The sequence below is a fragment of the Drosophila simulans genome, chromosome 2L (assembly GCF_016746395.2).
Source record: "Drosophila simulans strain w501 chromosome 2L, Prin_Dsim_3.1, whole genome shotgun sequence".
In the NCBI taxonomy this organism is placed as follows: Eukaryota; Metazoa; Arthropoda; class Insecta; order Diptera; family Drosophilidae; genus Drosophila; species Drosophila simulans.
The window spans coordinates 10,117,505-10,141,053 of NC_052520.2; the positions used below are offsets into that span (position 1 = coordinate 10,117,505).

Consider the following 23,549-nt stretch of genomic DNA (forward strand, 5'->3'; position numbering starts at 1 on the left):
TGATTCGCCCTTGCTATGCATATTTTGCTTTTGTAAACGATGCAGAAAAGTAAAAAATTTCTCAAATAAAAAAAATCAAATTAATTGTGTAGGATAACATTGAAATTAATAAAATATTTTACAAAAAAACAAACAAAAGACTTTAGTATATACTTAAACATACCATTTACGCTGACGCTGGCAACCCTGCTGTATTTCGCACGCCTGTTGCTTCCCTTGTTTCGTCTGAAACTTTTATAAAATATTCTCCGGGCTGGAGAACAAAAACCCTTAGAAAAATAGGTGGCACAGGTAGGCGCATACGACTAAAAAATAATTTTATATGAAAAAATATATCGATGTATTAATCGAAGACAAAACCTTGACTTAAATGTGTTTGTTGACTTTTCTTCCAAAGAAACGTGCTGCGAAAGTGTAAATAATGGACTCCAAATACTTTGCAACCAGCAGAAACAATGCTGGAGGTCCATCGCCTGTGAAGTTCTCCTTCAAGCGGACGTACGAGGCCATGGTGAACAGTTCAATACCGGAGAAGAAACCCCATGTGTCCCAAGTCAAGCAGACAATAGCTCCCATTCTGCTGACCAGCAAAAGAACCTCCATTGAACAGCAGCAAAAATCACTGCCCGTCTTCAATTGCCGCCAGCGAATCCTCAAGGAACTGGAAGTGAACGACACCGTGCTGATCATGAGCGAGACGGGCTCGGGCAAGACCACACAGATACCGCAGTTCCTGCTGCTGGCTGGTTACGCCAAGAACGGCATGATCGGAATCACCCAGCCGCGCAGAGTGGCGGCCATAACAGTGGCACGTCGCGTGGCCCAGGAGTTGAACGGAAGTATTGGCGACACGGTGGGCTATACGGTGCGTTTCGAGGATGCCACCTCAAGGGCCACAAAGATTCGATTCCTTACCGACGGCGTTTTGCTGCGAGAGTCCATCAAGGATCGACTACTGCTCAAATATTCTGTGATTATTCTGGACGAGGCTCACGAGCGAACCGTGAACGCAGACCTACTATTCGGGATAGTCAAGGATGCTCAGAAGGAGAGGCGAAAGCAAAAGTTGGGCAACCTAAAGGTAGTGGTTACGTCTGCCACGATGGATATCGATCACTTCGGAAATTACTTCAATTGCAAGGGCATGTACCTTGAGGGCAGAACGTATCCGGTCCGTGTGATGCACACCAAGGAGGAACACGAAGATTACGTCCACACCGTGCTCGTTACCCTCTTTCACATACACCGCACCACGCCAAAAAAGTAGGTCTGATGATATATATATTTAGACTTACTGATTTATATGTACATTTATTACAGCCACGACGTGTTGATATTCCTGACTGGGCAAGAGGAAATCGAGTCATTGGCCCAACAAATACGCCAGCTTGCCAAGGTGAGTCCATCGTCGTACAGCCCACAGATTGCACATCATTAAAAATAAGTTGCTCGCTATTTTAGATTGACACGACTGGAACAACAGATCTCCGCGTATTCACGTTGTACGCTCAGCTATCGCAGGGCAAGCAATTGGAGTGTTTTGTGCCGACACCGGCCAACGTACGCAAAGTAATCTTGGCCACAAACATAGCAGAAACGTCGATCACCATACCGGGCATCCGTTGTGTGATTGACTGTGGCTTTGTGAAGGAGAAATCGTTCAATACCGCCGACGGACTGGATGTCTTGATGTCAGTTCGGATATCCAAGGCGCAAGCCTGGCAGAGAGCTGGTCGAGCAGGCCGAGATGCGGATGGAACCTGCTACAGGGCGTACACAAAAGCTGAAATGGACTCCTTTGCAGATGCAACGCAGCCAGAAATCCTGAGAACGAACCCAACGTCAATGGTGCTGCAGCTCCTCGCCCTGGACATCGATTGCAACAATTTCGACTTCCTAGACCCGCCACTTGAAGATGGACTGCGCAGTGCGTATAAAAGCCTCGATGCCCTGGGGGCTATTAAGACTGGAGATGTCTCATACATTACACCGCTGGGTCGGCAAATGGTGCAGTATCCCTTGGATCCCAAGTACTCAAAGCTGCTGCTAACTGCTTCATCGTTCGGCTGCATGGAGGAGATCCTGAGCCTCGTGTCCGTTCTCTCAAGTGATCACGTCTTCGTCTCGAATAGCGACAAAAACGAAATGGCTGCTCTAGCTCACGCCAAGTTTCAGTCCAAGCATGGTGACCATTTGACGCTGCTGAATGTGTTCAATGCGTTTTTGAAAAGCGAAAAGCCAAAGGTAGGTGTTTCGTCTAACTTCTCTATTATCATTACTTTACATTCTTTGATTTGTTTTAGATGTGGTGTCATGACAACTATTTAAATTTGCGTAGCCTAACCTATGCCCGAAATGTTCGTCGACAATTGAGGGAAATAAGCGAGCACTTGCATTTGGCTCTAAATAGCTCGGATGACATTGAAATGTTGAAGAAATGCATATTAAATGGATTCTTTGAAAATATTGCCGTTCTGCAACGCGATGGCTTCTACATAACCGCTTCCGGCAACATCAGGTCCAAAATCCATCCGTCGAGCGTTCTGCACGGGAAGTACAAGCCGAGCTACATACTCTTCACCGAAATTGTGCAGACGGAGCAAACGTTTCTACGCCAAGTCACGGAAATATCCATCGAATGGATCAAGGAGGTTGTGCCGTTTGTTAAAAACATACCAACAAGATGAAATAAAGTACAAATCTGTTTAAAGAATGTTCTGATCTTTTCATTTTCTTTTAGATAGATGAGGAAATTAAATTAGAATACATGAAACGATTAATATTTCTTTGGTATTCGAGTCTTTTTTATTTTGGTTGCGAAAAAATAACAATAAGTTTAACAAAAGATATACAAGACGCGACTTTCATTTGTTATTATTTATTACCTTAACCAGTTAACATTTAAAATATTTTTTGAGATTATTACAATACAACTATGGGATTGATTTATAGTATTCCCGCTAGAGCTGTCTCGGGCTCAGCAGCCGCCTGGCTATGATACCTTAATCTAGCATTACTTACAGGAGCCCCTGAAAGGTGAAACAAAGGATTAATAAGTTATAAGTTATGTTATCAGGAGCCATCCCTCTACTCACCAATATAACTTAATAGAACGGGCAGAAAGATCAACCCGTGCGCCGCCCCAATTACTACGATTCCCAAGTACATGCGGAAATAAAACACCTGGAATATCTGACTTTTGGCAAAGGCTAACACTAGTATGCCAGCAAATTTGGTTAAAGTGATACCCGAGAATATGGAGCTGCCCATTTTGGAAAGGCTATCTGCTGCTCGATCAATTTGACTCACTGATTTCGATGTGGCGAAGCTGTGCACCAAGTGCGAACAGAATTCCACGGATATGCCGACGGCCATGACGAGATTCACCAACGAAACAGCATTCAACGAAATGTTCCAATAATACATAAGGCCACCTAAATTAACAACAATCATAGTTATCGTGATGACAACAACTAATGCGGAATGTACGTCGAAGCCCATCAAAACAAATGTAACAACGAATATGGAAAGAACTGAAATACCCATGCTCTGCAGCGTATCTGACCACATGGTCAGATATTGTTCGTAAAACACATAGAATACTGAATAGGGAAAAACTTCGACCGTGAGGGCCGTTGCCATAGGAACTCCATTGGACATTAGTCTGCCCTGCAACATTTGCGTGATATTCGCGGATATCTTTCTAGCCGACTCTAGGGCTAGAAAATAGTCGGCCGAGGACTTAAGTATGGTGTGGTAGGCCATAAAATACGACGTCTCAATGTTCAGTCTTTCATGGCTGTTGGAATACCGAACAGCTCCGCCATAGGCGGCATGACCGGCCTTGGCGCACGTGTCATCCGGATTGTCCTTGAGGAAAAATGGCAAATACTTAACGAACTCCTTTTCCTCCGGCCTAAGCAGCGAATTCTTAGTGATATTACACCTCAAACAGGAAGTATCTGAAATATGAACGAAATTATTAGATATTTTCGATGCTCAACTATGGTTTAGATCAAGACTCACCCTGATGTGGACAAAAGTCGCCGGTATCCTTTCTATATTTGCAACAGGATGATGCTGCTGCCGCCCAATCGAAGTAGTCATCGATCCAACTGGATGCTGGACGCGCGATATACGTTTGATTAGAGTGCCTACTGGCCAAGTAGATCTGCGTGAGTACGCTGTCATCGTTGCAATATTGACCTGCACACACCAAATTCTGATCCGAACTATTCGTATAGGCTAGATCGCCCTTCAGCACAAAGTACACTGGTGGACCAATGTTTAGATTCTCGTTCAACGATTGGAAATAGTGCAAGACGAAACTATCCTGCGGCATAGCCAACTCTTGGTCCAGCCCAATGTCGATTCTTGGCGCAATGGCAATGCTGAAGCAGAGCCAGGCAAAAAAGATGACCATCACACTGGCGCGCACAATTTTCTTCATCAGGAATGGGACGTAAACACTACTGAAAAATTTGTACAAGAGTCCCTCATTACTAGTTATACTATCCGGCTTCTTGCCCTTGATGAAACAACAAATGTCCATTCGATTCTCCTCCCGGCGCTTCGTATCCAACGTAAATAGGCTAACGAAACAGGTTATTTGCAATAGAAAGTCAATGATTAGGGCTACGCCAGCGTATAGGGCAAAAGCCCTTACGGCCGGCATATCAGAAAGGCCACCGAGAAAGAAGCAAAAGCTTTCACTCAACGAAGTGAGCAGCATACTGGGTCCAACCTTGCCGAGTATTCGACCAACTTGCTGCTCAAGCGTTTCATTGGGTTTGCGTTGATCGCGCTGATGCGTTTGGACGAGGATAAAAATGTTATCCACTCCGACAGCTAATACTAAAAAGGGTATAACCTCGACAATGATCAGGGTGGCCGGCAAACCGATGTAGCCGAAAACGCCAACGGAGGACACTACCGAGGCCAAAACGATGATGACACCGCCTATGCCAAGCGTTATCTTACTGTCGATAAACACTCGCTTGAACTCCTTCACATGGCCCAGCGAAATCGCTATGTACATGAACATGATTAGGTAGGACACCAAAATGGTCAGCACATCCGACTGGGACTCCCTGTTGAGCTCGTCTTCTATCGATCTCTCCGACGTGAAGGCTATGTCCATGTGCTGCGACATATTGTTCTTCGTATAGTTGGTCATAAACTCCACGAACTTCTTCTCCCACGTTAAGGCATTTTCCAAATCGGTTTTGTTGTGATGATTCTTGACCAGGAATGTCAGAATGATCGCATTGGCCAACTCGAATTTCGTGCTGCCAGTCAGTTGGTCTCCAGGTGGCAGGAATCCGCCAAGTGCTATGGCTGGATCTACGGGACCGCCATAGGGAGCTAGGCATAAATAGGGATTGCTAATGCAATCGTATAAGGCATCCAAATAGGTAACCTATGAACAAAACCGAATTCGAACTCGAAAGCGAATCAATTGAAGTATATTTGACTTACATTGAATCCATTGTCCTCGTCGTGGTCATCCAATCTTTCTCGATCATCGCCAAAGTATCCCCAGATCGATTGGACAACGCATTTGGACACATCGATTTCACTGCCATCATCCGACAAAGGCGCATAGCATATATCCTTCAACTGCGTGCCATTTGCGTTAATTTCCTTGATGCCCTCCTGCAGATCCAATACTTTGCTGAGAAAATCTCTGTCGAACACGGGACCAAAGGTGTAGGGGCCGTTCGAGGTGTTATGCACAATCTGTGGCAAGTTCACAGCTTTGATGATTATCTACAAGGTAGATAAAGAATATGATTATGTAAGAAAACCATTCTATCTTAAAAGCTTACCTGTTCCAGCCTATAGAATGGCGAAAACTTCGTATCGAAAAACTCCCTCTCCAGTCTGGATTTTGAGTTCGGCGAAGCCCAAAGTTTAACCGGATCCGTTGTGATTTCTATAAAGTTGATGCCATAACCCAGTATAACAACCAGGGATGCTCCGGCAATTAAAGTCAAGCCAGGATTGCTGGCAAAGTATGTGCCCCATTTGGTGAAGAATGTTTCCAGGAAGGTTTCGGTGTGGGCGCCAAGTTTTTCAAAGTACGAATCGTTCTCGTTGTAGGGCATTTCATCGGAAGCATCATTGCCATCCACTTGAAAGTTGTCATCTGAAATGGGGAAATTTATTATATTTAAAACTAAGATGAATGAATGACTATTCTCAATTGAAGTAATTATGCGAAAAGTATACTGTATTAGACAACTCTTATGAGTTACGGATTCACACAGCTTGTATACAAAACATGTGAAACTAGTGATTTGCAATCAAGAAAGTAAGATAATTTAACTGCGTAAAACTCACCCATGGACGAACCTTGTGTAAACAGAAACGATCCCATTAGGAATACTAAGACTCCCACCAAGAAGACAGCGGCCATGATGACGAAATAGGCGTCGAGTCCAACAATTTTGAAGGGCTCTGGACGGTGCGGTTCCGGCGGTCCCTGGGGACAGGACAGGTCGCAGTCCGAGCAGGAGCACGCAGGTAGTTTGCTCTACAAACAATTTATATATTTAGCACAAAATGAATTGAATTTCCAATAAGAATAGTAGTACTCACGCTAACTGCTTGATTGCAAGGAACGGTCGTTACATTGAGGGGCGTAAAGTTATTGCTATTTGATTTGGGCTCATGCTGAATATAGGTAATTTGAAAAGGAACATATGGATTGGTGGCATCGCCCATAAAGTTAAACCATTTTGTAGGATTGCAGCGAGATGCTGAGTAAGCGCCGCACATTAAATCAAAAGCTAATTGACCCGTTTGCGGTACAGAAACCTATTTAAAACAGACGATAATTATTTTTGATTAATTTATAATGAATATTGAATAAAAAATTACCTGAGAGCACGATTTATAAGTCTTGTTGATGTATTCCGTTGATATATGCAAGTCAACAGAACTTATGTACTCATCACCTGAAATTCGGAATATATAATTATTCACTAATTAATTAGCTTTTAATAATGGTTACCTTTCTTATTTTTCTGCGTGGCCACCACATGCATGAACTCAGCCTGCTTTGGTGAGCAGGTGAATTGGCAGATGTGCCGCACCAAGTTCTCCATGCAGGATGGGCATCGATCCAAGATATTTCCGGCCAGCTCCACATTCTTATTTAGAAGCTCCACCTGCAAAATCATTTGTTTAACAATTATGACACCTGGGCAAAGTTAATGCTACTCATTACCTGATTCTTGTCGCAGCAAAATTTGTTTTCGCTGTTCTCCAGCAGAAATCCACAGCGTTTCTTCAGCAGCTGCAGTCCGTCAGCGGCCATTTCCTTCGCTGTTCCATTGTACGGACAGTTTTGGCTGTGCGAATACTCATTGGTGTTGCACACGCCATACCAAACGCAGTCCTTACAAAGTGGAAAAATAAGTTAATAACATCATAGAGCAGAGATATGGAGAGTAAGCTAAGCTAAGTTAAAGTCTAGTTTTCAGCTATCTTTTTGCTGACCCCAAATAGCTTTTTCAAATTTAAATATTACTTCCTAAACTAAGTACGTCATCACACCGCCACCCAGAGCTATAAAAATATATATATTTTCTAATTGCCTTGCATCTGTTTTGGCTCATTCACGCGTTTTTCAATATTTGTTGAGGTGAAACAACAGCTTTTCCCATACAATTTACCAGTCAATTTTCAGAATTGATTTTACGACGACTAATCTGCGGGATTATAAACCCAGCATGCTTAATATTCCCAATGATAAAAACCAAATGTTAGTTACCTGTTTCGATGATTGAATTAGCATAAAGAGCACAGCAGCGATGAGGATGTGTACTCCAAATGGAGATGTCCTGAGCGGGGATCTTGGACTCATTCTATCACAATCGCATATCTGTAAAGAACGTTTTTTGGTTAAAGTGTGCACCTGGCTTACTATTATGTATGATATTCGAAGTAAGAGTCTCGGTTTTCTATACGATTTTCGACTAAGAACTGAATCAAATGTAATCCGAGCCTGGCAAATTTAACGTTTTCGCTTACATAAATAAACTACTGTTCATGCAAATGTACATTTGTGCCAGATGAAACCGTTTTCCAACGAATTAAATAAACATTTATTCTAGCAAACAAAATATATGTACATACAACGAAGTGAGTTTCGGAACACTTGCAACTCGGAATTGTGATTTCTGGCAAGTAAATTGTTTTTTAGACGTAGACTCTGCAGATAAGCTGCACTTCGATAAGCAGTAATCCTAATAATAGAACTGCCTCCTAAGGAAACAATAGCAGTAAAACTGATTCATTGCCACGCTTCAATATCCATTCAGTTTCAGTCAATAAATATTGCTGAATAATGTAATTAAATACTCGATATTATAATGTAATCAAACAGTGCACATTATATGGTTGGGTGGTTTCGAATTTCGGATAATCCCTCCACCCATTAAAACATATTCCGATAAGAAAACCAAATATACCAAAATAAAAGATTGCGTTTGTTTCCAATTTGTTTAACTTTTATTGCCAACATTTTTTGTATTTACAAAGGAAAATGTTAGTAAAATTTTCAAAAATACCAGGTGTTTTGTTAGGCATGAATGTGAATTAATAAAATTATTAACAATATAATATATTATATAAAATATATAAGAACGAAATTTTGACAAAACGATTGTTAAACTTTTAATAAAATAATATTTATAAATCTTTATAACTTTATGTAATAAAAGGCTAACTAGAATGTGTATTAAAATAAATTTAAAATAAATCTAAGCAATTGTATTCGCATTTAAATAAATATGAATGATTTTACTATCTTGAATACTGAAAATATTCTGAAAAATGCATGATAAAAAGAGTTGAAGTAGTAGTAGTTTTCTAAATCTAACACCTATGATTGTGTGCTAATTGACACGAAATGTGTTTCAAGACTCAGACAAAATGGAATATCCAAAAAACTCGTGGTCCATTAAGAGCAGTTCAAGAATTGTGACCCAATGGTCAATAAAGAGTGAATCACCAGACCATTTGATACCGATTAGCTAGGTTAACAAGGTAGTGCTGGGCATGGAGCTACATACATAAGTGGGGTATGGTCTTTGACATTGATACGTTAAATTTCGCGCTAAAACGCATTGTCGTTAACTGGCTTTCGTTTTATGTATCTACAATACTAAACAGCTACTGAGAAAGTGATGATGCAACTAGTTGTCTGGTTTTATGGAGTCGTAAATTCCATTATGCTCGCTTGCTACGTACTATGCACAACTTCTTGGGAAATCGACACAACCGCTTCGATTGCCTTTTTTCCCTTCGCCACATGCAAATTTGGCTGGTCAGTCGCATTTGGGAATGGGATATTATCAGCGGATGGAAATATTCTGTGCGGGTCCATTCGCGATGTTTTATTTATATATTTATTTTGCGCTATTTGGATATGTAGCTAAGCGGATGTCACGGAATAAAGCAATCTTGTAGCAAAGATATGGGAATAACGGACTGCGAACAGTAGCCGCAATGAAGGGCACGCAATATAGTATACTATGCTATCACTTCCACAGAAATCGTTAATTGTAAACATTAGCAATGCGCCGAACCAATAAAAATGTTTTCTTTGTTCGTGCACATACGTATATAGGGATATTATGAGGTGTACATATGCATGTAGCGATGTGTGTGTGTGCAATGAAGTCACCTTAGTTAATTCCTTCAGTTAATTAAATTACACGGCTTTATGATTAAGGTGCGCACGAAAATCTTTCCTTCTACTAATCTTAACAATGCAATTTTGATGCTAACACTTTCGAGTGGAGGTATATGTATAGGCGAGCATATACCCTCGACAAACAATCTGATTACGGAGCTACAAGCCCTCGGTCCCAAAACAGGAGAGAGTGAAAACTAACTGAAGTATACAATTAAAACGTAAACACTCCCACTGACAGCTTATCAGATTTAATGACAAGACAATCGATTGTAGTCGATATGCAGTGATTCCGAATGCAAGTTGGGAACAAGCGAATGGAACAAGAAATTCATTGCATTATTTAAGTATGCAGTTAATTAACTAAATTAAACGAAATATAACTTAGTTGTTAGTTAAATCCCGATTAGCTGTTATAGTTTAAAACTGTATTACTCACATGGTATGCTGTAATTGTTGGTCAATTAATCGTGTGTAGCCAGGTATAATGTGGTGCTGGAATTAATTTAATTACAATTAATAAGTTGCTAACACAAGTGTACTGATTATAATTAATAACAATATCCCCTTAAATTAGTATGCATTTCCTTAAATGTTCTATTTCATCGTTCCAAAAATGATAGCATGCCCGAATCCCTTATCGATACCCGATACACAGTTTGTTTGTGTCTCCCGGCGTGCCATAACTAACTATCGTGCATTTCTACTTGTCATCATTGAAGCTCAGCGGCTTGCATTTCAAAAGTCATGGTAAAGTGTTTATTGCGAATAATGGTGTGCTAACTGCATTTGTTACAAACTCACCGCTTTGCTTTCAGTTTCGCAACCAGTACGATAGCGATGTTACTGTGTGGAGTCCGCAGGGACGACTCCACCAGGTGGAGTACGCAATGGAGGCCGTGAAACTTGGCACCGCAACCGTGGGCCTGAAAAATAAAGATTATGCTGTACTTGTCGCCCTGTGCAAGCCGACATCGGAGCTATCGGACACCCAGCGCAAGATCATCCCAATCGATGATCACCTGGGCATTTCCATTGCTGGCCTCACGGCTGATGCCCGCGTCCTTAGCCGGTACTTGCGCTCCGAGTGCCTGAACTACAAGCACTCGTACGATTCAACCTATCCAGTCTCGCGTCTGATCACTAACCTGGGAAACAAGATGCAGACCACCACTCAGCGCTACGATCGCCGTCCGTATGGAGTGGGCCTTTTGGTCGCCGGCTACGATGAGAGGGGTCCGCACATCTATCAGGTCACGCCATCGGCGACCTTTTTCAATTGCAAGGCCAATTCGATTGGATCGCGTTCACAGAGTGCACGCACCTATCTGGAGAGGAATTTGAACAAGTTCTTGGACTGCTCCAAAGATGAAATCATCCGTCACGGAATTCGGGCTATACTCGGTACCCTGCCCACGGATGAGCATCAAGGCAAAGATAATGCCGGACAGTTCGTAAGTTCATTGCACATTTGCCGTCGCGAATAGTTAGTAAATTGTGTTTTTCTTGCAGGACATCACTGTGGCCATCGTCGGCAAAGACCAGCCATTCAAAATGTACTCCGTTAAAGAAAGCGCCAAGTACGTGGCTCTTGCAAAACTGAATGACAATGATACGCCCAGGAACGATGATGACGATGACCGCCCATCTCCCCCAGAGGAACCAACAGCCGGACCACGCGACCCAGAAGTCCTGGTTGCAACCGAGCAGCGTCCTTAGGCATTTATAGGGCTATGAAAGCATCTTAACCATTAAAAATGTAAGATTCAAGGATACAATAAAATTGTTCATGCATTTGCATAGATCCTAAAACGGAACAAAGTGCTCATTGCATTTGGATAAGTATTTATTGGGTTGGTAAGCTGTAATATACTCGATGAAATGAATACAAAGTATCAATACTATGGGTAACGTTTTTTATTTTAATTTTAAACTTTCTTCATTTATTATTTATTTATAGTTTTTATTAAATATTGGTTTTTGGGTATAAATTTTCCCAACTTATTTGCGTTTTACCGATTTCACAGTTCGGTCACACTGTTGGCTTAAAAATATTTATCAATGCCGGTATTAAAACATTTCTACTATAAAACAATGTTGATTGCTTTTAGTGAATGACAAGTTATCCTCTAAAATGTTTTTTATGACAAATAAAATGTGCCACTTCAGCGGCAACTTGAATGTTCATTTGGGCACACCTAAATTACAATTAATTACATAACCAAAGTGATACCAAGTGGTTTATTGAAATATAAAAATTAAATGATTTTCTCATGAGAAAATAAAATGATTGGTGCCTTAAGTGCAGCGCACGTAAATAGTATTTGTTAGACTTCAGTTTTATTTGTTTAAAAAGTTGCTTCACAAAGATGTACCATTGTTTACATTAGGATTTATTGTTTTGGATGATAGAACCTCACAATTGAGCAACAGGTGTTGTTTTATAGGGTTTTCTTGCCCAAAAAGGATAAAACACTTCAACTAAACCTTGATCCTTGTTCTCGGTGTTTGCAGACAAGATGACTTTGCCCGATCTTGTAGCTGGACTTTCGTCGAATCCCTACTTTGGGGCCGGTTTTGGACTCTTTGGTGTGGGCGCCGCTGCTGCCATATTGCGCAAGGGCATCCAGGGCGGAGTGATACTGTTCCGGCGGCATTGCATGATTACCCTGGAGGTGCCGTGTCGGGACAAATCCTATCAGTGGCTGCTAAAATGGATTACGATCAGAGGAGCGCGCAAAACGCAACACTTGAGCGTGGAGACGAACTTTGTGCAGAACGACAATGGCACGATCAAAACCAGCTATGACTTTATACCCAGCATAGGCAAGCACCTGTTCCAGTACAAGGGCAATTGGATTCAGGTGGAGCGGACCAGGGAACAACAGACATTGGACCTTCACATGGGTGTTCCTTGGGAGACAGTGACGCTTACAGCGTTTGGTAACAATAAGGGTATATATTTCGATATCCTCGAAGAGGCTAGGCAGCTGGCTCTGGAGGCCACAGAGGGCAAAACCGTGCTGTACACAGCGATGGGTGCGGAATGGAGACCCTTTGGGCATCCGCGCAGAAGGCGTCCCACTGGATCGGTGGTGCTGGATCGCGGAACTTCGCAGCGCATCATTGCCGACTGTCAGGACTTCATTAAGAGCTCTCTGTGGTACACGCAACGTGGAATCCCCTACCGAAGAGGCTACCTTCTGTACGGGCCACCTGGTTGTGGCAAGTCCAGCTTCATAACCGCCCTGGCGGGCGAACTGGAGTACAGTGTCTGCCTGCTAAACCTATCCGAAAGAGGCCTCACCGATGATCGACTCAACCATCTCCTGAATGTTGCCCCAGAACAGAGTATCATTCTGCTGGAGGACATCGACGCAGCATTCATCTCGCGCGAAGCTACTCCGCAGCAGAAATCCGCCTTTGACGGCCTCAACAGGATAACATTCAGTGGACTCCTAAATTGCTTGGACGGTGTGGGCTCCACGGAGGCCAGAATTGTCTTCATGACCACAAACTACATTGACCGCCTGGATCCCGCCTTAGTTCGTCCTGGTAGAATCGATTTAAAGGAATACATTGGCTATTGTACGCAATATCAGTTGGAGGAGATGTTCAAGAACTTCTTCGCCAGCAGTGACACCACAAAAGCCAAGGAGTTCGGAAAACGGGTGAATTCCTTTGGACGCTCCGCAAGTCCGGCGCAAATTCAAGGCTTCTTCATGAAGCACAAACTGTCCTCGCCGCAAACTGTTATTGATTCTTGTGAAGATATCTGGGAAAATGTTTTAGATCATAATAAAAAGATTAATTGAATGGTTGTGAATTTTGTTTACTTGAAGCTCTTTAAGACAAGACTGTTGTCCCTTTTGGGTCTTAATCAATTAAAACATCTTTCAATTTTACTGTCATTGTTTTCGAATTTATTTCATTTTTCAATGATTTAAGATTATCCATTCGTTTTTATGCATAGTTGCACGTGTAATTCCCAATCGAACTCACCTAAATGAAGGTCTGGTTTTATATTATGATTTAATTACATTTTTATAGGTAATTTAAAAATATGAACTATGTTCTAAAATATATGTATATTTTATGTGACATTAAGTTTGATTAGTCCTTTGATCTTCTGGGCCTACCGACCTTTCCTTTCCTTTGTCCAAGCGTTCCATTCGAGTTGGCGGGGCCCTTAAGTAATTTGTGCCAATCTTGCTCACACACCAAGCTAGCTCCTAACATAGTATACCTGCAAAAAGAAAAAGTAATTCCATTTAAAATTGCCTCTTCATTGCGAACTGCAGTGTGTTGTTATGCATACCTATCACCAGGACGCAGACTGGATCCACACTTAGCACAACTAAAGCACCTTAGATGAAATACGCAATTAATTATTTGTTTTTGTTGATTTTGTAAATCGATATTATTTATTCCAGTAAGTGCTTTCGCTACCAGTTCACTTGGCGGTATAGTTTCTCCGCAGCCAGAACAAACTCCGGAGCACCCGAACATGCTGGAAAAGAAATATGAACTTGAACACAGGGAACATAATCTAAAGAGTATCCAAATGGTTGACGCCATTAAGTAGGCAACATGTTTTCAAGGAAGAAAGCTTGAGGTAGCTGCAATCTTCTTTGCAGTCGAATGCGTACCTGGAATAGTCCTTTTTGCAAAGAATCAGGCCTCGCCTCGTAAAACAGCTGGAACCCACTTCTGCTAGCATTGCTCCACAGCAGTGACATTTAAGGCAGCCATTGTGCCAGTATCTGTCCAAAGCGTATAAAAGATATCTATCACTTATTTTATCTGCAAGCGAAACAGAGAGAAATTTAAGTTATTGTAGCTCACAGATGGATAGAAAGGCAATCGATTCAAGGCACTTACCTCCACAACCACCACACACTTTAATAAGGGAGTTGGAATGAATTAACTGCTGATTATTGAAATCGTTTGAAGATTCGTCCATGAACGATAGCTGAGACGATGAGATATTCGAGTTGGTCTCCACAATGTCCTTTGTGTGGTTTGAGTTTCTATAGTCAATTACTATGGGGGCGAAGTTCTCAGGACTAGATGAGTCTTGGTGATGTGCCGCTAGTATATCTCTGTATGAATGGAACGTTGCATTCATTGCAAATAATGTTGATGACTTAAGTCGAAGAAGGCATATGGGTCCTGTTTATGGTTTAAACCTGCAAAAAAAAAGAGGCATGTATTGATAGAGGGAAATGTGTTAAATATATTCATAAAATCACCTTTCAAAATGTGCAAGAATGAAGCCTAGTCGTGGAACTCCATAATTGCCGTGTTTCTACCATAAACTCAACGCATAAACCACATATAAATATCTAAAATAGGTTTAAAATATTAAATTATTTTTTAAGGAGCCTTTGGGCTTACAGAAAAAATATATGAAAATATATATGCACCTCTTCTAGTACAATTTCACCGATTTTGAAAAAAAATCCAAACTACCATCCAGAATTTTCACAAGAACTTAATAAAATATTTATTTTATCAATCGATGACAGAACGTGCTTTTCACGCCATTTCTCGCCGATTGCGGATGCAAAAATAGCGACAGGCAATCAGCAAAAGAAATGACTTCTGGAATTTCAGAACCGATCCAATTTGAAATTATTTTTGAATCATTGCATTCTGCACAGCTGTCATTACATACAAATTGATTATATACGCACGTACGTACATATGTACATAAGTAAAACACCCAAATGACCATACATACATACATACACACTCTCGCAGCGAACGCTTGCAATGTACGTACATATATGTGCGTATCAAACTGCGGTCTTATGCCGATAGATTAATCAATATTTAATGTTTGCAATTTGCACTGTTCATTACGGCGAACTAAAACTTCAAACTGACAGACTTGACGTTTATGTACAGAAATACTGATTTGCTGTCAGTGGCACATTTGAGCGAAATTTTGTGTACATATATATGCTGGTATTTGTTTCACTTAATCACTCGACTAAACGGGGTTTTTGTAAACAATAAGCACAATATTCACTTACACACTCATCAATTAATTATTTAATAGCGAAAATTTCTTTGACAACACCATGAGGAACAGTAAAATCGCTTTGGTTTCAAACACCATTTCTTGTATACGACTTTACATACCAAACTAATTCATAGATATGAAAGCAAGCAATCCGCGATTATACAGGGTGCACCGTGCACACTTCCACATTTTAATCGGTCAATTCAGTTATTTGGCTGAAAAATATCGCATTCAGTGATGATAGCTTAGCTTTTTTCTCTTTAAATTAAGGTTGAAAAAGATAAGCAAGAAAAGAAATGTTTATATTTAACTGTGTATTTAACTTAAAAGAATACCAAATTTATAAGACAATTATCCATTTTATAAAAGGATAATCGCTGTGATCACAAATATATTTCAATTCCGATGGAAAAGGTTTATATTTTCGAATGCGACCGAGAAGGAAATACAAATTCATTTGATGATAAAATAAACATTTAAAATGTTTTCTTTTATATGTTTTGCATGACACAAATAAGACTTCAATAGGATTCTTTTTAGTGAGAATGCGTCGAATGGAACAATATGGGAAAGAAACATCTGGGATGGTCCACTTTATATAAAATTCCTTATCCCAGCGGTATGAATGGAAATTACGATATAAAACGAGGTATGCCAAACCAAAAGCAGCTGACGTGTACAGCTGAATCGCCTAAAACAGGCGGTGTGATGGCGATGTTAAGCATCTGCCGTACAAATGGCTTTTTCCACTTCGTGGGCATCATCCAATCTGCCTCGGGGACAATGGGGCGTACATGACAGTTGAGGTACATACATAGAAAACAAAGTACACAGTCTTACCGAAAAGACTGGTTCACTTTTTATTAACTCTGACGTCCCCTCTCCCTCTTTAATGACGTAATAAAATTATGATGTGACTCATAACCCACAAGATAAGCTTGGGAATGTCGTGTACTATGCTTTCAAATGACCAGAGTATCGATTAACGCTTAGAGCTACGAAGAAAACGGATGGACAACATACTGATTACCACCTATACGTGGTGGAAGAGATCCCAAACCAATAGGGTTCATCTACAGAAAATGAATGTAGACATTAAATATAAAAGTATTTAAACAAATTATTTATTCATATATGGTAATTCTTAGTTTAGGTTTTCTTGTAAAATAACAATTTCTTAACTTAACTATGGATTAAAATGTCTAAGAAGTTAAATCAATGGAAATTATACGCCCAGTGCCATTGAAAGGCGGAGCCCCGGAAATCGCATCAAACGTACTACTCTCAGTAGTCTGATTTGTAGTGCTCTTTTCCGAATTAGCCGAATGAGCATACCAGTCTGTGATTGCGACCAAGTTCTTAGAAAAATTGCAGTTTTCCTGATTGTATTCCTTTCTGTGTCCCTCAGAATCAGCAAAAGTATTCGATGTACTCAGAGAACCAACCAGTGAATGATTGGCTATCGAGTCCACGGTACAGCGACTAATTACAGAGTTAGCCTTATAGTTTGAAAAAATATATAAAGATTGCTGTAGGGGCTTAACTGAATTATCGACTACTACTGATTCGGGCTCTGGACCACATTTGCTTGGCTCGACGGCCCGGCTACTGGGCAACTTTCTGCTGTTATGCGTATGTTTTATTACAGTAAGTGCGTCCGAGCCAAGTCTTTTGGGCGAGCCTATTGTTGGCTCTGGCTGCTCATCGTCGTCCGAGGAGCATAAGTCAATTGTATCAACAACTACTTCCTTTGTGGGTGAAATCCTCCAGTGCGAGTTGAGCGAATTGTGGCGTGTTAGTCTTATATTGAGTTTTGTATTTGCTGTGTGATTTTGCTCTTCCATTACGTGTTCGGATATTTTTTTCAATCTGACTGATATTGGACGGCATTGCTTAATCAGCGGAGAGTTCAAAAACAAAAAGTTCTCAGTAGTGTCCCTGCGTTTAACAAATTGACGCCGCGGAAAGGAATATATGTGATAATTGTGTTCATGTGACTTTTTAAATGTACAATGCACTGTAGTGTTTGTTTTTTTTTCGAAATACTTTTGCCTGGTATTTGATTTATTGATCAACGGAGTGTAACAAAAGCGTTCCAGGCGTTCCTGTCTTTCCGCAATATATTCACTTGATATTGTTTGTTTTGTCGACTTCAACAATTGCTGTCCTGCAGGTGATGAAATTGGGATAAACGAACACCTACTAAACGAATGAACTGTTCGATTTCTCCGCGATGGTAAACGCCTCTTTCTGTTTGATGTGTCCGTTGATGTTTCTTCGCTGAATGAATATGTTTTCTGTTTCTCTTTAGATAAACTATTATCGGAGGATTTGGGCTGCAGGTTAAAGTTTAAGAGAAAGGCGTTGCGCTGTTCGATATCTTCGTTTTTCCCATCACTTTTGTTATCTGGCTCAGGGGAATCACAAAGTATAACGTCATCCTCCATGCAACAAATGTTTTCGTGTTCCTATTATGCAATAGAGTTATTAACTATTAACTTTGGCAATCTTATGCAATCAACTTACGAGTATAGCTTCTTTAGAATAAAGTTCCGCATCACAGTTGTCGCATAGGTAGATATCAAAAGGGGGTGGCTCAACCATCATATGCTGTACGTTTTCGCTAATGGAACTGTTGTTCTTTTGCAGCAACAAGCACTTTCTGTTCTTTTGTTGTCTATCATATGACTGCAAAATAACCAATTCAGAATGAACTAATGCTAAAACCCAATTATTCAAAGTAGACTTACCATGTTTTCATTTCGAAAGGTAACCAACAGTTTGTTGTTCCTTCTGTCATACAATGAAGTTGTTGAGTTATAATTGTTTATGAATCTTAAGCTCGCGTGTTCATACGCAGCTAAGTCATTACAAAATCTTAATAGAAATAAGCTTTTGTGAAATTGATAGCATATAACCACAATTTCTTTCATTTTTTCCATCCAATTCTGTAAAATAGATACAGGTATATATTAGCCATTTATGGGGGTGAATGTTCAAATCAAAAGGTAAGGGAAAAAAGCTTACCCCAACAAATGCTTTCGGCTTTTTGAGCGGAATCTCGAAAGGAGCGCTTTCTGGCCACCATTCTGGTTCACTGCAATCTATTTTCTTTGGTAAGTTTATATGTCCTAAAGAGCATTGCACCATGAAGGGAATAAAATTTTCTAACTGGGACTCCGTAATTTTTTCTAGGGATGTTGGATATCCGTTCGCAAACAAAAGCGGTAGGTTGGATATCATGTTGTGTTGAGCTTTATCCTTTTCATCCATTGTCACTGCAAGTGTATTAAAATGATATATTTTATTGACATGTTATCGATAGTTTTCCTGGCGAACCGATAAAAACGATTATTTACATATGTACTTAAAAATTCGAAACTACTAAACTTCTTAAACGATTTCGAATTTTATTAGCAGTTGTGATATGTAAAGGGCGCAGTATATCTTGACCAGGAGTGGATCTAATTATGTCCATATGTCTGTCCGTCCTTATGAACGTCTCTCTCTGTTTTGTATTATATTAGTTACTCGTAAAAAGTAAAAAGGTATATTAGACTCGTTGAAGAATATGTTCCACGTAGAAGGGAACGTTCCCAACACTAACAAGTCTTTATAGCCTTGATCAGGTTTACTAGTCAAGCCAATAAAGGCATATCTGTCTGTCCGTCCTTATGTGTCCGTATAATCGTAAAGTTCTTGGGTACTATAAGAGCTACCTTGGAATTGAATTGCCACGCCCACTGTAACGCCCAGGGATCATGATCCAGAATACATAACTGTTTCTGCCCCTTTTGTTTTAGAAATATCTAGTTTAGTGACTGCAAAACATTACTACTTTGCAGGACCATTTGAAGAACGGTCACATTAAAAATTAGCGAGCGATAACCACAAAATGGCGAAGATCCAGACTGTCCAGTCCATGGCGACAATCGATAAAAGTATCGAGGAATTTTTTTTTTTTTTTTTTTTTTGGAAAATTACAATTTCTGAAATGTACCTTTATTAGGTAATACATATCGTACACAAATTGTACCAATAAAGTGCAGTACAAAAATTTTTTTTTTTTAAGACTTGTTTTGCCAAAGGCGTTGCCACACTGGTTTAGAACCAAAGCAAGTGGTTACGCCTAGCGATTTCATGAAATTAACATGAATTGGAATGTTCCCACTTACAGGTTTTTGCGATTTCGCCTCGCGAATGCGAACTATGCAGTTTATATGAGTTTTATATTCTTGTGGCGAGACCCGACCAGCGTTTCACTTTTGAAAAGGGGGCAGCTCATAAACCTCGCGTCTAACTGCAGATTTCCTTACTGAAAAACCACGAATTGCTCTCATATGTGTACATGCACACACACGCGCACACACACACGAGAAACACACATATGTATACCAAGGGAATTGGAATAAGTTTGCAAATAAAAATTTTTACTGCATAACTAGGGACATTTTTATACGTAAACGCACTCACACAAGCACATCTAGATAATTGTACATAAACACAAATAGTCATATGTTAAATGGAGTCATCACAATTATGCTGTGGTATAAATATCCCACCTGATTTAGACGAGTGTATGTAATACACGCAACGAAAATTACTATATTCATCATCATTTGAAATATAATTTAAATAGTACACACTTATACGTTAAACTGGTTGATAACGAACATTTCGACACTGATTTTGTATGGCAATACATTAAACTCAGTGCTCTGGAATTCTCAGTGCTCTCTGCATATACATATCACTGTGTGAATCCATTAGAAAGGAGTCTCAAGAACCAATCAAAATAGAATCTACATCCGTACGCACCAAGAATTCGCAATGATTAACAAAACGGTAGACACCGAGATCTACAATCACAAATATGATAACATAGTTACAGTACACAACACTTTCTTCGTAAAAAAAACTATTTGTTGTAGTTGCTATCGAATAGTCGAAGTGAGAACTGACTGGTAAATGGCTGAGATAATTGTGACAAATACTACCCAGTCTTCAAATTGAAACGCGAAAACGGAACAAAATGTGGTGTTCCACTTTTATTTTGATGTTAAAAAAGCTTTTTACTGTAAATAAAAAACAATGTACTGGGATTTTTATGTAAAATCAAACGATAAATTAATTCGGTTCCGTAAAACGCAGCTGACGCAAACAGCTGTTAGTCTCCTATACAAAGTAAAGGAGAATTTTATACCTTTACGTATTATTGGTGTTCAGAGCTTAAAGTATTCAGGAATATAGAATATTGATAAAAAACTAGAAGTCAACTTTAAACATTTTTTATGATATCCTTTATATGATATCCTTTTCTAGCTTTTTAGTAAGTAGCATACAAGGTCGAGGTCCGTGGTATGGTAATTTTGTTAAGGAAAAGAAAAAGCATTAAATAGTTAATTGGAAGATGCTAAATAACTCAGTATGCCTCTTTCATAACATAACGCATAACGCATCACCGACAATCGTGGTGAACATTTTGTTGCAACCCATCACAAAGTCTTAACACTCTTGCAAAAGTAGCAATAAAACAAAACAATGTTGATCAGCTAACCTGTGCAAAAGTTCGTGATCTCGAAAAAATCGATAAGGTGCCACGTGGAACTTACATTTTGCTATATCGAGATCAAACTTCTTTTTTCAGTCTCTTCCTTGGCACTTGTTATTGTTTTCAATTGTATGGACGCTTTGCAAAAATTAGTTTATTTACTCCCACTTCAAAAAGCAGTTCGCATAAAAATGAGAACGTGTTAAAAATGAAGTGAAGTAAAAATAATTTTTGTGTTCCATTTCCACCGTTTCTTTAGCAATAAAAATAAAATACGATAGTGTAGATATCGATATACGTGCATTCCTTACAAAACGTGTTATCGTATTGTTCTGCCAATTGTGCAACGTGTTTGAGCGAATCTGCGAGGAAACGACTAAAAATGAAAGTAGAGGCATTGGACAAATTCTGGGCTGACAAGAGCCGCTACGATCTTGCCGAGAAGCGATTCTACGAGGGTCCCCAGAAGGTAAAATCACTAAGCAATCCCAGCCATAAGTACTTAAGTTGATGGCCAGTTTCACGTGGCCGGTAAAGCAATTCAAATGGTTTCGGCAATGTTTATTGCAAATCTGTTTGTTTTAATAGCAAGGACGCCGAAACACACATGTTCTAAACTTCAATACACGCGTAGAATGATCTATAAAAAGATTTCTATATTTATCTGCCTTTGATTTTCAATTGCTGTGTTCATATTGCACATTACATGTATATTCTTGTAGCTGTATGTAACAGGTGAACGTTGAACACTTTTAAACAATATAACTATGTGCGTAAAGTGTATAGAAAACAGATTGTGAGAGAAAACTAACTTTAGCAAGCCGAATTTTTAATGCACTTCCCGTTTGGCAATTGGTATAAATACAAAATATAGTACGCAAAACTTAGGTACTTAACATGACACCTACACAACAAAATTCTTTTATTCAATAAAAATGTGCCAAAAACAAATCGATGTATATATACAAAGTTAAAACATGTTGAAATTCAGGGAAATACTATAGTTAAGTAAAGGTTTAAATACGTTGTATTCTATCTACACAAATATTAACAAAATGTATAGCACTGCATTGTATAATATTTAAAATACGTGCAATTTTTGGGCTGATTAGAGTGAGGCTTATCAGTATTTCCACATGCTTGCATGACAACAGACTTGAAGTAGATGCCCGTACATAAAACATCTCATTTTGCTTGAAAATTATTATCCCCAAAATCCTTTGTCAACCATTCGATACACCAAATGTCAGTTCACACAAGTAATCAATGGTGTTGTCTTATTTTTAAAGGTAACTGATCGCAGCCACTACAGCCCATTAGTAAGCGAAATCGCAAAGGCTAGGGAACACATACAGAACTCGCTGGAAAAGGTAACTATTGTGATAAATCTTTGTATTTCAAGATTTGATTTGATCACATTCCTAGGTTTCTTTCGGTTTCCTTAAAACTTTGTAGAGAATTGTATAATTATTATTTACATTATATTTAGTCTGTACTTATAATCAATATATCCCTTGAATTTGAATTATTAAGCAAGCCTTTTGTGTTTCCAGATCGATGGCGTTACTCTGGACGATGGCTTACAGTCCGAGCTGGCCAAGCGTGTGGCCCAATTGGAGGGTGAACACAATGAGTTGAAGACCCAGGTTACCTTGTTGAACCAACTTTTGACTGCCACAGTGAAGCGCTTGGTCGCCGTGGAAGGTCAGCTGAAATTGACGAATGGAGAGTCGAAACAGCCCGAGGCCGAAGCGAAAAAACCAGAAGCAAATGACGACGATGACGATGTGGATCTATTCGGATCGGAAAGCGAGGAGGAGGACGGAGAGGCGGCCCGCATTAGGGAGGAAAGGCTGGCAGCCTATGCTGCCAAGAAGGCCAAGAAAGTTCAAATTATTGCCAAATCGAACATCATTCTGGATGTTAAGCCGTGGGACGATGAGACCGATCTGAAGGTTATGGAGACGGAAATCCGCAAAATCACCCAGGACGGTCTACTGTGGGGAGCTTCCAAATTCGTGCCAGTTGCCTTTGGCATCCAGAAGCTGAGCATCTCATGCGTGGTTGAGGATGATAAGGTTTCCATCGATTGGCTGACTGAGGAGATCGAGAAACTGGAGGACTTTGTCCAAAGTGTTGACATCGCTGCGTTCAACAAAATCTAAGGAGGAGTAACATATATTTTTACAATTCACGATCGGATTTGCCTCATTACAAATGTGTTTTCGAGTCATCTAAATAAATATTTTGATAAAAACAACTTAAGA

General features: G+C 39.9%; 7 protein-coding genes across 19 annotated transcripts; 4 read left to right on the forward strand and 3 right to left on the reverse strand.

The window, feature by feature from the left end:
* The first annotated feature begins 143 nt into the window (after positions 1 to 143).
* Positions 144 to 2,713, forward strand: LOC6731751 (ATP-dependent RNA helicase DHX33). The gene is made up of 5 exons (XM_016179901.3): positions 144 to 291; positions 398 to 1,263; positions 1,321 to 1,396; positions 1,462 to 2,244; positions 2,304 to 2,713. The coding sequence occupies exons 2-5, from the start codon at positions 422 to 424 to the stop codon at positions 2,685 to 2,687; spliced, it is 2,085 nt and encodes a 694-aa protein (XP_016024423.1). The 5' UTR covers positions 144 to 291; positions 398 to 421; the 3' UTR covers positions 2,688 to 2,713.
* A 149-nt stretch (positions 2,714 to 2,862) lies between these two features.
* Positions 2,863 to 9,949, reverse strand: LOC6731752 (NPC intracellular cholesterol transporter 1). 5 transcript variants are annotated; one of them, XM_016178527.3, is made up of 12 exons: positions 9,837 to 9,949; positions 7,778 to 7,888; positions 7,232 to 7,402; positions 7,016 to 7,172; positions 6,883 to 6,959; positions 6,601 to 6,819; positions 6,343 to 6,535; positions 5,829 to 6,148; positions 5,479 to 5,769; positions 4,027 to 5,419; positions 3,096 to 3,962; positions 2,863 to 3,029 (listed from the first exon to the last, which is right to left on the reverse strand). In XM_016178527.3, the coding sequence occupies exons 2-12, from the start codon at positions 7,868 to 7,870 to the stop codon at positions 2,947 to 2,949; spliced, it is 3,864 nt and encodes a 1,287-aa protein (XP_016024427.1). In that variant the 5' UTR covers positions 7,871 to 7,888; positions 9,837 to 9,949; the 3' UTR covers positions 2,863 to 2,946. The 5 variants fall into 5 exon arrangements, with proteins under 5 accessions (XP_016024427.1, XP_016024425.1, XP_016024426.1 ...); XM_016178525.2 differs by having other exon boundaries at positions 9,695 to 9,936; XM_016178526.3 differs by having other exon boundaries at positions 9,799 to 9,932.
* Positions 9,950 to 10,309: 360 nt separating this feature from the next.
* On the forward strand, positions 10,310 to 11,520 carry LOC6731753 (proteasome subunit alpha type-1). The gene is made up of 3 exons (XM_002078852.4): positions 10,310 to 10,453; positions 10,522 to 11,157; positions 11,216 to 11,520. Exons 1-3 carry the CDS (start codon positions 10,451 to 10,453, stop codon positions 11,420 to 11,422), a joined length of 846 nt encoding a protein of 281 aa, XP_002078888.1. The 5' UTR covers positions 10,310 to 10,450; the 3' UTR covers positions 11,423 to 11,520.
* A 186-nt stretch (positions 11,521 to 11,706) lies between these two features.
* LOC6731754 (mitochondrial chaperone BCS1) lies at positions 11,707 to 13,519 on the forward strand. Of its 2 annotated transcripts, none has more exons than XM_016179902.3 (2): positions 11,707 to 11,770; positions 12,218 to 13,519. In XM_016179902.3, exon 2 carries the CDS (start codon positions 12,223 to 12,225, stop codon positions 13,516 to 13,518), a length of 1,296 nt encoding a protein of 431 aa, XP_016024430.1. In that variant the 5' UTR covers positions 11,707 to 11,770; positions 12,218 to 12,222; the 3' UTR covers position 13,519. The 2 variants fall into 2 exon arrangements, with proteins under 2 accessions (XP_016024430.1, XP_016024431.1); XM_016179903.3 differs by lacking the exon at positions 11,707 to 11,770 and adding an exon at positions 11,781 to 12,136.
* A 191-nt stretch (positions 13,520 to 13,710) lies between these two features.
* LOC6731755 (LIM domain transcription factor LMO4.2) lies at positions 13,711 to 15,898 on the reverse strand. 3 transcript variants are annotated; one of them, XM_016178522.3, is made up of 6 exons: positions 15,742 to 15,898; positions 14,956 to 15,048; positions 14,585 to 14,892; positions 14,353 to 14,506; positions 14,022 to 14,213; positions 13,711 to 13,949 (listed from the first exon to the last, which is right to left on the reverse strand). In XM_016178522.3, exons 3-6 carry the CDS (start codon positions 14,829 to 14,831, stop codon positions 13,817 to 13,819), a joined length of 726 nt encoding a protein of 241 aa, XP_016024433.1. In that variant the 5' UTR covers positions 14,832 to 14,892; positions 14,956 to 15,048; positions 15,742 to 15,898; the 3' UTR covers positions 13,711 to 13,816. The 3 variants fall into 3 exon arrangements, with proteins under 3 accessions (XP_016024433.1, XP_039154366.1, XP_016024432.1); XM_039298432.1 differs by having other exon boundaries at positions 15,851 to 15,869; XM_016178521.3 differs by lacking the exon at positions 14,956 to 15,048.
* A 935-nt stretch (positions 15,899 to 16,833) lies between these two features.
* On the reverse strand, positions 16,834 to 20,705 carry LOC6731756. 5 transcript variants are annotated; one of them, XM_044923853.1, is made up of 5 exons: positions 20,378 to 20,705; positions 18,759 to 19,009; positions 18,482 to 18,679; positions 18,258 to 18,419; positions 16,834 to 18,199 (listed from the first exon to the last, which is right to left on the reverse strand). In XM_044923853.1, coding segments are annotated over exons 1-5 (1,878 nt in total). In that variant the 5' UTR covers positions 20,379 to 20,705; the 3' UTR covers positions 16,834 to 16,933. The 5 variants fall into 5 exon arrangements, with proteins under 5 accessions (XP_044779788.1, XP_016024437.1, XP_039154365.1 ...); XM_016178520.3 differs by having other exon boundaries at positions 20,550 to 20,687; XM_039298431.1 differs by having other exon boundaries at positions 20,406 to 20,687.
* An 861-nt stretch (positions 20,706 to 21,566) lies between these two features.
* Positions 21,567 to 23,547, forward strand: LOC6731757 (probable elongation factor 1-delta). Of its 2 annotated transcripts, XM_002078856.4 has the most exons (3): positions 21,567 to 21,751; positions 22,572 to 22,652; positions 22,836 to 23,547. In XM_002078856.4, exons 1-3 carry the CDS (start codon positions 21,665 to 21,667, stop codon positions 23,445 to 23,447), a joined length of 780 nt encoding a protein of 259 aa, XP_002078892.1. In that variant the 5' UTR covers positions 21,567 to 21,664; the 3' UTR covers positions 23,448 to 23,547. The 2 variants fall into 2 exon arrangements, with proteins under 2 accessions (XP_002078892.1, XP_016024438.1); XM_016179904.3 differs by lacking the exon at positions 22,572 to 22,652.
* Positions 23,548 to 23,549: the final 2 nt, after the last annotated feature.